We start from the raw sequence: 12,068 nt of genomic DNA, 5'->3' as shown, positions 1-12,068 counted from the left end.
TCCTCACTGTCTTTTTAGCTTAGTTGGTTAGAGCATGGTGCTGATGACACCAAGGTCCAGGGTTTGACCCCTGTGTTTGACCAGCCAGCCACCAAACAAAAATAAAGTTAATATTTATTATATTATCTAAAAAAATCTCTGTGCCTGTCCCTAGGTCCTACCCCACAGAAACACTGAGTCCATGGGTGTGGGGTGGGCCCAGGAATGTGTGTTTTCCCAAAGTTGTGCTGGGGGCTGTAATAGGCAGCCTACTTTGAGGACCACTGATCCAGCCCATCCTTGACATTTCACAGACAAGGAATGAGGCCCAGAGTAGATAGATAACTTCATTCAGTGGGCATGTGGCAGAAGCAGGCCTGGGGTGGTCTCAGCAGTCCACTGTGGCTTTGGTGCCACTGTGAGCAGTGAATGCAGGAGGCTGCTGCTGTGATCAGGGGCTAAGCTGGGCACTATAGCCCATTTCTGCCTCTGTCCTCAGACCTCTTCTCCATTCTCCCCAGCAGCAAACGTGCAAACCTGCCATCAGGCAGTTACCCTGCTGCACGAGTGTCCCCTCCAAGCCTTTTCCCATTGGGAAAAGACTCTGAGCCTTGCAGAAAGAATTGATGGCCTCCCAGTAAGTGAAGTAGAATTCACACATGCAGAGTAGGCGAGCTCTCCGGCCCTGTGATCCCAGCCGATCTGGATCTCTGCATCCCAGTTGTAGTTGGAAGGGCGAGTCTAGGACTGGAGAGGGAAGTGGATGGTTCCTGCTGTCCAGAAAGCTGCTCGCAGGCCAGTCTCTCACAGTGGGCCCCTTCGAGGCTCCTCTGGACCCAGATGCACATCTTCTTGCCAGTTTCAGGAAGTTTCTCCTTTTTCTGTCTTTCAAAGGCTTTTCCTCTGCCAGTCTGCTCCTGCCATTGTGGTGCCTCCAAACCCATCTCTCTTTCCTAAGCCCAGACAAAACTGACACTTTCCACATTTAAGCGCTTTTATTAGGCCAACATAAATTTTAACTGATATTTTACAGTATGTACTACTTTGTTCTCCAGATATTGAGAAGTATCATTTCTGCAGCTGTGCTTTATCTCTAGAGTTATGTTTTAACCATGAAACATTTTCAGCAAAACACTTCATATAGAATTAGTCTAATATGATTTTAAGGAATAAAAGCATTCTGTGTTTAGGTTTTATGCCATGTTAGTACAAACTAATAGGTTTTACTGTTAGTATTAGTACTGTTGGTTTTATGATTAGTATCAGGACTGGAGAAGCTATGTATTTTGCTGAATCCCACTTTCTGGTCCCTGGCAAAAACAAAAGGGGGTCTTTAATCACTCCAAAGACAGTCTGTGTTTTATTGTTTTCCCAAGGAAAAACAGCATTCATAAATGTTTCTTCCATGCAATTTATATTTGTAAACGGGTCTTAGAGAACTGTGACACAAGATAAACTCAACCGGTTTGCAGAATTTTTTCTTTTTCCTGTGAGCTGTCATAGAAATCTCATGGTCCAAAGGCTCTCGGGGAATTGGGCAGAATTTGTAGAGAATTTGTGCTAAGCTAGAATTAAGAAAATGGGCAAAATTTTTAATCTTATGTTTTGGGTTTTATAGCTGTGTTCTTGCTGGCAATCTTGGGTGAGCAGCTGGAGTGCTTTCGGATGTATGATTTTAATAATAATGAGAGATAGCCAAATGCTTCAGATTGGATGTAGAGAGGAGCAAATATCGGAAGGAATTTCCATAGAAGCTGAAGCTGAAAATAACATTTAGAGAAAATCATTTGATTCACCTCCTCTCTCCTCGTTAGAACTTAAATTTCTCAGGTTTGGTCTTCTGTTGAGGGTTTCTCTTCATTTTAACATACTAGAAACACCTTTTTTTCTTCCTATACCAAAATTATTCCTATGATATTTTGTTTTCTGAAGTTCATTCTCTAATGGAATCCTCACGGTGTTCACGGACACAAGATAGCCTAAGTTCTCGCAAGTTCATAACTCATTGTAGCCTTTTTAAAGAATACATTTAGGTCTCTTGGCTGGATGTAAAATCCTTGGCTCCTTTTTTTCTTTCATGCAAATCTTAAAAATGTTGCCTCACTATCTTCTGGCAGGAAGTGCTACTGTCAGTATCTGATGTCAATCTAATTTTCTTTTTCTTATAAAATAGGGTGACTTTAGAGAGAGAATGGGGACACTATTAATAAATATACCAGGACTGTCCTGGGCAAATTGGGATGTGTAGTCATCGTACTTATAAGTGAATTGTTCTTTGTGCTTGACTACTCAAAGGAATTTTTGCTTTGTCTTTAGTTGTTTTACTAAGCACTATGTACATAATAAACCTTTTAATCCAAGATAGTTTTTTTTAAATTATAGTTTTTAAGATTTGTTCTGTTCCATTGCTTTGATCTTGTCTACAGTCATTTTTACATACATTGGAACTTCTTTGTCTATATTCTCTATGTATTATGTTCTCTCAAATTCTTTTTGTTGTTTTTGTTTCTGTTTGATTTAAAAGAATTTTTTCTCCTGTCTGTCTTCTGTTTCTATTGCTGTGCTTTCCATGGTGTGTGATTGTTCTTATGTTTCTTCTAGTTTAGTCTTTATTTCTAAAATTTTCTTTTTCCTAATTCTTTCCTAAATTCTGTCCATTCTTTATAATCTTCCTGTTGTTTAGCCAAATTATTTTTCTATTTCTGATTTATGCTGCTCTTTCACCATTTCTAAAGATTTCTTAGTTTCTTTTAGCTGAATTTGTAATATCAGATTGTTACCAGTGCATTTTTGTGGTGTGCCCTTGTCTGCTTGTGTGTTATTGAGTTACTCATTTTTATATTTTTCTTACAATATGATTCATCTGGGGTTCTGTTACTTTTGTGTAAATAGATGGCCTTTGCTCTACCTTTAGGACAAGCCTCTGAAGGGGATGGGAGTGGATAGGTGGGTCTTGTTTCACCTGCTTGAGAGTTCCCTTCTCGTGTATACAGTTACCTTGATGTGACAGAAGCCTGGCCTCTATGTGCAGCCACCTCCAGTCTAAGAGCTGCCACCTCTGGACATGACTTCTCTTGTTTCTGAACCTTCTTTCTCTTCTCATCCACATTTTCCTACCCTGTTCAGTTTGGATCCTACCCACGAGCAGCTTTTCCTCTGAGTGCATCTCTGTCATTCTGGAAGGGACTTTGGGAAGGTATTTCTGAGATCCTTGAGGGCCTGCCCAGCCCAGACTGACTTCTCTGCAGACCCTAAGTGGATTCCCACGGTCTTTTTTTGTTCTCACCCACAAATTGGATCCTGTGGTGCCCCTCTGTGTTTCAGCATTCTCCTTGTTGGGGACTCAGTGCACAGTGGGGTCCTCTATTATGAGGGGTAGCCACTTCTTGGAGATTTCTTTGTCTGGAGCTTTTAGAACAGGAAACTCTCCTTTCTCTTCCCTTGGCTACCTCCGCCCAGCAGCTAATCCCACACAGTCCCACAGCTCCTGCTAGTGTGGCTCTCTGACGGCATGCTCTCATAGTCTGAGCTTCATGGGACACCATGTTGTAACCTAACTTTGTTGACGATATGGGCAGTAGGTTTGTTCTTTTGCAATCCTAGTTGCCCTCTTTTTCTGCAGCAATTTGGAGTGATATAAAAAACCTACACCATTGTGATTTTTCTCAGACCACTCACCACCCTCACCTGCTGACATTCTTTTTTGGGGGGTGGGGGTATTCGTTTTCTTTTGTTTGTTTTTGGGTTTTTTTGTTTTTTTTATTTTAATTTTTTTTTCCTTTTTGTGACCAGCCGCACCGCACTCAGCCAGTGAGCGCATCGAACCAGCCATCCCTATATAGGATCTGAACCCGCGGCAGGAGCGCTACCGTGCTCCCAGCGCCGCACTCTCCCGAGTGCATCACAGGCTCGGCCCTGTTTTTGTTTTTTATAATTCAATTTTATTTATATTTATTTTGTGGGGTACAGTGTGTTAATGCAATACATGCATATCCGGATGTATTCAATAATTCACTTAGGGTAGATAGCACAGTTTTGTTCCCCTTAGTTCACCCCTAGTCTTCCCCCACACCCCGCCCCCCAGCCTCTGGTAACCATTACTCTACTCTCTACTTTAAAAAAAAATACACAAAAATTAACATCCTTATTGCAAAAAGAACTCTAAAAAATGAATTAGAAAAATCCAAGCAGAAATTTGGTTAAAGACATGAGCACACCCCAAAAGAAACACACCTGGTTAATAAGTACATTCTAGGATCTGGTTTGGGGTGGGGGCAGGGTAGGCCTACCCCGGTCTCAGGACCCCTGGGTGTCAGGGCTGGCCCTATTGCTGGCCTGGATGTATGGCGGCAGGGGCGGGGCTCAGGCCTACAGCCCCCCGACTCTGAGGACTCCAGGGTGGGCCGCTTACATTCTTAATCACCCCCTGTATTAAAGTGATACTTCAGCTAATCATTTGTGCCCACCCTGCCTTTTCTTTTTTTTAATCAGTTCACTTGGTTTGGCAGTAAGTTGGCTCCGATCCTTCCCACCTCTGCTGTCCTTGCTGCTGGCCATCTCTTGGGCTCCCTCTGGGGGTGAGATCTTCATATATTTTTTGGTCATTCATTTGGTCAACAAATATTTACTCAGTGCCCTCTAGGTGGCTGGTGCTGTGCCAGACCTCAGTCCCCAGCTGGGTCTTTGTGTTCTCTGTCTCTTGGTGGCAGAGACATGACTGTTGAAACTGCCCCAGAAAGCAAACAAGTCTTCTGATCTGGGCAGACACAGCCAGGGGGTTCGGTGGGCAGCAGCCTCAGTGACCAGGATACCTGGAAACAAGCAGAAATGAGCGCTGCAACCAAGGTAAGCTTATCTGTGGTGCCTGTCCTTTGTGCACACACATTCTGTGACTCCTCACTTGGGGACCCCAGTTCTAAATGGCCAATGCTCTGCCACAAACTTTCTACGTGACCTTGAGCAAATCATTCCTGTCTTCTGATCCTCAGTTTTCTCTTCAGTAAAATGAAGGGATTGGACTAGAGCAGGGGTTGGCAAACTTTTTCTGTAAAGGACCAGGTGGTAAAATATTTTAGACTTTGTGGGTCAGAGTCTTTCGCAGCTATTCAGCTCTGCCCTAGTAGCTCAGGAGTAGCTGTAGACACCAGGCAACAGATGGGAGTGGCTGTGTTCCAATAAAAGTTTATTGATGGAAAAAGAGGCAGGCCCGTGGGTGAGAGTTTGCCAACCCCTGAACTAGACCCTGGGCTCTGAACGTTCCTTAGTGCTCTGACATTTTGTTCATTCGGGATGCCGTAAGGAACTTTGTTCAAGGCCTCCATCTTCTCAAGGGTCTTTTCAACCTTGTGCTTAGCCGAGCCCTCCCAGGGGCTCCTCAGGTGCTGAACATGGGCTGAGTCCACTTGGGGGCTATGTGGACCCCTCCCCTCACCCCACCCCTCATACCTCTCCCCTCCCAGAGCCAGGCACTGGGAATAATCTTGTGGGGAATTGAGGGCACAGTAGGAGTGAAGTAGGGGCTAAGTATGTATAAACTCAGCAGGGCATCTTTGGGGAAAACCAGCCAACTGGAATAAAAGTGGGTAGTGGCTTTGGCATTGAGCCTTCAAGTGTTAGGATTGTCCTGCTTAATGGAGGTACATGAGAATGGGAGGGCCAGAGGCTAGCAAGGAGGAAAGACATGCACTGGGACGTTCCCCTTCTGTTTTCACAGGTTCCTACCTAGTATAGGTTGAGCATCCCTAGTCTGAAAATCCGAAATCTGGGATTCTCCAAAATCTAAAACTTTTTGAGCACTGACGTGACGCTCCAAGGAAATGCTCTTTGGAACATTTCAGACTTTTTTTTAGGTTTCCAGATTAGGGATGCTAAACTGGTTACATTTCTACAAGTATTCCAAAATCTGAAAAAATCCAAAATCTGTAATACTTCTGATCCCAAACGTTTAGGATAAGGGATACTCAACCTGTAACAGCAGCACAAGAATATCCCTGAACGTTTTGGTTTTGTGATTGTTTTTCAGCTCTTCTGGTACAAGGCAGAGGGGCGTATGGTAGTTGTCCCCTTTTGAAGGACACGAAAGCCTTCAAATGCAGAATGCTAAGAAACCCAGTAGGGCTGATCCAAGGAAGTATCAAGAGCCTTCACTGGGCAGGGATGTTGTTATTAGGACCAGTCGGACGGCCTCTCAGGTGACCTCTTCTGGCCACTGCACGTGGAATGTCAAATGCAAGACTCAACAGGGTATTGAGTTTGTCATCAGCAGATCTTCTGTTGAACAAATCAATATGACAATTCTAAGAAAAATGAGTATCTGTGCAAAAAGAAAGTCAGGTTACACATAGCTAAAAAGAAGGGAGAAGAAACATGAGGAGAAAATGGGGACAGATAGGGAAACAGCAAGTGAAGGAACCTGTTACGCTGAATTTTTAAGACAAGGAATCAGAAAACAGGATTATTCCTTGTAAAACAATGCTGGGAAGAATGGGAAGTGTGGAGAATGGTGGAATCCGGATCCAGAGGTAGGGTTTGAAGATAAACCCATCCAATAAAGCCCAGTATAATGGGAGTGGCTCCCATGGGTGGTCTGTGCAGCGCCTTCCAGCTCCATTGCTGGTGTCACACACACATTGGGCACCCGGTGGAAACTGAAAGAAGAAACTTTAACAAGGTCGGCCCAGTATAATGGGAGTGGCTCCCATGGGTGGTCTGTGCAGCGCCTTCCAGCTCCATAGCTGGTGTCACACACACATTGGGCACCCGGTGGAAACTGAAAGAAGAAACTTTAACAAGGTCCAAACCATGAGACAGCAGGTGGCAAATGTACCCAAAGGCTGCCTAAACACCTGGCTCCAGGATGGCAACCTGGATCCCATTTCTTTAGAAAATTAAAGGGGGGAAAATCCTTTTCTGGTGTTTGGGAGTGTGTCTATAAACACCAAGTTGGGAGTTGTATGTTGGGGAATAAACAAGTGACGTGCCCCAAGGGGTGATGAGTATGTCAGGTTTCTGGGGGGAGAAGGGGGTCTGGGCTTCAGGATCCCTCTTGGCAAATGCGGCAGTGAACCAGGTGACCTTTGATGGCCCTTTTAACTCTCATATTCTGCAGTTTTACAAATCATTACTTGCCATTTACCTGCTGGCAGTGTGAGAAGCTGGACTAGATGACTACGCGGTAATGACCGTGTGTTGCGGCGCCTCTTCTTTGTCTTTGCAGTGCTGTTGGGGATTTCCAGGTGGACGACAAGACTAAAGCCTTACTCAAGTACACAGGGGAAGTGACTTGGATCCCTCCAGCCATCTTTAAGAGCTCGTGCAAAATCGATGTGACCTACTTCCCGTTTGATTACCAAAACTGCACCATGAAGTTTGGTTCCTGGTCCTACGACAAAGCGAAAATCGACCTGGTCCTGATCGGCTCCTCCATGAACCTCAAGGACTACTGGGAGAGTGGCGAGTGGGCCATCATCAAAGCCCCCGGCTACAAGCATGACATCAAGTACAACTGCTGTGAGGAGATCTACCCGGACATCACGTACTCACTGTACATCCGGCGCCTGCCCTTGTTCTACACCATCAACCTCATCATCCCCTGCCTGCTCATCTCCTTCCTCACCGTGCTCGTCTTCTACCTGCCCTCCGACTGCGGCGAGAAGGTGACCCTCTGCATCTCCGTCCTCCTCTCTTTGACCGTGTTTCTCCTGGTGATCACCGAGACCATCCCATCCACGTCGCTCGTCATCCCCCTGATTGGCGAGTACCTCCTTTTCACCATGATCTTCGTGACCTTGTCCATCGTCATCACCGTCTTCGTGCTCAACGTGCACTACAGAACCCCGACCACCCACACGATGCCCACGTGGGTAAAGACCATATTCCTGAACTTGCTCCCTCGGGTCATGTTCATGACCAGGCCGGCAAGCAACGAGGGAAACCCTCAGAAGCCAAGGCCCTCCTACGGTGCTGAGCTCTCAAGTCTGAATTGCTTCAGCCGCGTAGAGTCCAAAGGCTGCAAGGAAGGCTACCCCTGCCAGGATGGGATGTGCGGTTATTGCCACCACCGCAGGATAAAAATCTCAAATTTCAGTGCCAACCTCACGAGAAGCTCCAGTTCTGAATCCGTTGATGCTGTGCTGTCTCTCTCTGCTTTGTCACCAGAAGTCAAAGAAGCGATCCAAAGTGTCAAGTATATTGCTGAAAATATGAAAGCACAAAATGAAGCCAAAGAGGTAAGGATATGCTTGTTATCACGTTGGTCACTCATTCAGCAAACATTTATAGTTTCCTTGTGGGACTAGCACAGAGTCAGGGGTGAGAAATTAGACTCTGGAGTCGGCCGCGTGTGTTCAGACCAGTTGTACGTCTTTGGATATGTTACCTCACCTCTCTGGGTCTGTTTGCTCATCTGTAAAATGGGATAATAAAGCTTGTGAGCGTACGGTGGCCTGAAGTTAGCCACTGGGCTGCCAGTGGTCTAGGCTATTAAAGCACATGATGCCAAGAGAGTGGATTAAGGGATAAGCTGGAAAAAGGCATGAGGCCAGATTGTCTCCAAGTTAGCCTTGATCAGCTGAGGTTACATTTTTATTTTTACTTCATAATTGTGTGTATGTGTGTGTCTTCTCATTGAGGTATAACTTACATGGAGTAAAGTGCACACCTAAGTGTACAGCTTGATGAATTTTTACACTATGTATACACCCATGTAATAATGATACAGACAAAGATACAGAATATTTCCAGTGCCTCGGAAAGTTCCCCAGTGCTCCTTCCCAGTCATGGTCTCTCTTCCCCCTCAGTAACCACTGTCCTGAGTTCCTTTACATCAATTAGTTTTACCCATTCTTGAACTTCATATAAATGGAATTGCATAGTATAAACTTTGTTTCATGTCTCATTCTTTCATTGAACATAATGTCTTTGAGGTTTATCCTTGTTTCTGTTTCTTCATTATTGGTGTGTAGTATTTCACAACATGACTCTACTGCCTTCTGTTTATTTCACAATTGTTGGACATTTGGTTATTTCCAGTTTGGGACTGGCATGAATAAAACTGCTATAAACATTCTTGTTCATGTCTTTCGGTGAATGTATATGTTCATTTCTGTTGGATCTTTATGTAGGAGTGGAATTGCTAGATCATTGGACCCTGGACCTTGATGTTATCAGCACCATGCTCTAACCATCTGAGCTAACCCGCCACTTTGTGAAGTGGTATCTCACTGCTGTTTTAATTAGCATTTCCCTGTTGAGTAGTTATTAGGCCTCTTTTTCATATGCTTATTGGCCATTTGGATATCTTCCTTTGTGGAATATCTCTTCACATTCTTTTGCTCTTTTTTTTTTTTAAATTGAGTGAACTTAGTTCTATTTTCTTTGAAAATCTTATGCTAGAACTAATGTCAAGTACTAAGAGTAGGAGACTTTTATACTAAATAATGTTATGTGTCTGGTATGACCCTCTTTATACCCTCAAGGTTACCAGGATCACACTCAGTAATTTTATAAGCTCTGCTTTAAAATTAAACAGCTCTGCCTTAAGTTGATTAGTGGCTAAGAGCTAATTACCAGATAATTTCAGCTCCTGATGCACTGTAGGTAATTAACGTTGCTGAAGAATGTCTGGAGTCTCTTTTATTCAGCAGTGAATGGCATACCAAAGTAGATGAGACAGGAGGGAGACAGCCACAGCTGCCCTCTTCCCCTCACCCCACCCATCTGAGCAATCTGAGCACATCTTGGGACTGTAACAATGCAAAACCTCCAGCTGATCCCAGTAAGTTAGCCAAAAAGTCAAGCACTCCTTTAAATTCAGTTGAAGCAATTGTTAGACACTAAGTAAATGATCAGTGAAAATCTCTTAATTACCTAACACTGATAACGTTTGCAGACTCCTCTACTTCTTTACCCGCTTTTAAAGTAATCATTGCTTTTTTGTGTCTTTTTTCGTGTCTGGCACTGGACCGGGACCGGCAACGGGATCGCAACCCTCGGTGCTGCGCCCGCACCTCGCTCAGCCAGTGAGCGGGAACCGGTCTGTATGTGGGATCCGAACCCTCGGCGGGAGCGCCGCCACACTCCCAAGCGGCGCACTGTAGCAGTGCGCCACCGGGCCAGCCCATAAAGTAATCATTGCTTTTAAGTTAGCATTAACTAGTAAAAGTCAGGATCCCGTATTCTAGCCTTTGTCAGGCTATTAGAAATTGCCTTTATTCCAAAAATCATTTGCTAGACACCGTACAAGGTGTTAGAGTAAAAATTATTTACTAGACACCATACAAGGTGTCTAAGACATGGAGACAGACCTGTAAAAAAGAATTATTGAAAGGGAGGTCAGAAACAAGTATAAGATGGGTAAATTAGTGAAATGGTCTGACCATAGCAGTAGGGAGTAAGGTCTTTGGCAAACTAGTGGCACAGGATCGATCTTGAGGCAGTCACTGTTCACTTCTGGTCATGTGTTACCAGGTGGGAACGTGGGCCCATTATTGCCAGAGTTTTAATCTGAGTGTTGTTCCTTTGTGAGTAATCGATTCTGTTTAGAAATGATTTGAAATTTCTATTTGTAGAGAAATCTAGTGACATCATGCACGAGTGTCTAGGTGTGGTCTCTCCCAACCTGTTTGGCATTCTGATGAACCATTTCGTTCTGAGGTTCCCATCTTTCCTTAATTCTGGGAGATTCAAGCTTATGACTTCTATAAAGATTCCTTCCCTGAGCGCCTGTTGTACAGACCTGCCCATGTCTGTGCACAGCCCCCCCCCTCAGCTTCTCCTGTACACCCCACCCTTCCTTCCTTCCCGCCGCCCCCTGGGAGAGCTCCTCAGTCTCACCTCCCATCTCACTGCTTCTTTCCTGGGCTGTATCTACCCTGCCAGTTATCCCATCTCTTGAGTTCTTTAACTCAACATTTCAATATTTTATATCTGCTATTTCCACTCGGTTCTTCCATAAAACTGCTTGTTTCCACCTCACGTTTCCAGTAGTGTCTAATCTGAGGATATCATGTTTATTTTAAATGCTTGACCTGTCTGCTCCATGAGTCTTCTTTCATAGCTAAGTTGGTGTATTCTGGGCCTGTAAACTCACTTTTTCCTGGGGATGTCAGCCAAAACCCAGGCTCCACAAGGCTCAGGGGCCACATAGCCAGACTGAGCTAGATCACCCTTGAAAGGTGCTGCCTCCCCTCCAGGTGACCTTGTCTCTCAAGGGACATCTTTCTACCTCCCACCTGGCTCCAATCCCCTCCAAGTCCCTTCTGCTGGACTGAAATTGTTTAGCCCTTGACGTGGGAAGGGGACGAGGGAAGCCTCGGGCTGCACCGGTCAGTGGGCACCTTCTGTCCTTTCCTCTTCCCTTCAGCCGGGCTCTTCTTGGCTCACAAACTGCCCCCAAACCTGCATCTCTGGCTGTGAGTGGGCAGAGGCTGAAGAGGCAAAGTGGTGGGGGAGACAAGAGCACCACCCCAAGCCTTCCTCGGCCGTCCCTGCCACCGAGACCCCCCTTGACCAGAACTGCCATCCCCTACCCCATGTACACACTGTCAGGCCACCAGGTTTCCAAGAGTCTTTAAAGCACAGTCACACACTCCTCTCGCTCCTGGCCATCTCCAGGGTTTGGCTGGGCAAGGAAAGCCAGGCTTGGACTAGATCATCATTTTGCCTCCCTGTGACTCATCATTAGTTCCAAAGTTTCCGGAGAATAGCCAAGATCATTGTGCTTTAAAGACTTTGAGTTAGATATAAAATTCATATCCACCGAGCTCTTTTTGCAGCACTATTTGCATTCATGTGTAAGACCCAAGTCCCATCTTTCTTCAGTACACTAAACCATGTGATTTGTTGTTAGACGGAGATTTATATGTCATTTTTTAAAAATCTGTATTAATATCAATAGGTAGTATTCATTAAGGACTCTACTGAAACAACCTCTGAGGTAGATACTGTTCTTATTTTACAGATTCTCCATTACTGTTCTCCATTTTACAGATGAGGAAACTGAGGCTAGGGGCAGTCATGTAATGTACCCAGGTTCTCATAACTAAAAAGGAGCAGAGCTGGGATTATAATCAAAGCTTGTCTCCAAGTCT

The 12,068-nt window shown here is 44.8% G+C and overlaps 1 protein-coding gene across 1 annotated transcript in view; it reads left to right on the top strand.

Annotated features, from left to right (window-relative positions):
* CHRNA3 (cholinergic receptor, nicotinic, alpha 3 (neuronal)) overlaps positions 1-8,276 on the top strand; it is an 11,134-nt gene extending 2,858 nt beyond the window's left edge. The window contains exon 4 of the mRNA XM_008574536.1: positions 7,196-8,276. Within this exon, the coding sequence (XP_008572758.1) occupies positions 7,196-8,276 (1,081 nt within the window). The remainder of the gene's footprint in view (positions 1-7,195) is intronic.
* Positions 8,277-12,068: the final 3,792 nt, after the last annotated feature.

The sequence above is a fragment of the Galeopterus variegatus genome, unplaced genomic scaffold (genome assembly GCF_000696425.1).
Source record: "Galeopterus variegatus unplaced genomic scaffold, G_variegatus-3.0.2 Scaffold1059, whole genome shotgun sequence".
NCBI classification, from domain to species: Eukaryota; Metazoa; Chordata; class Mammalia; order Dermoptera; family Cynocephalidae; genus Galeopterus; species Galeopterus variegatus.
This window is presented reverse-complemented; position numbering and strand designations above follow the sequence as displayed.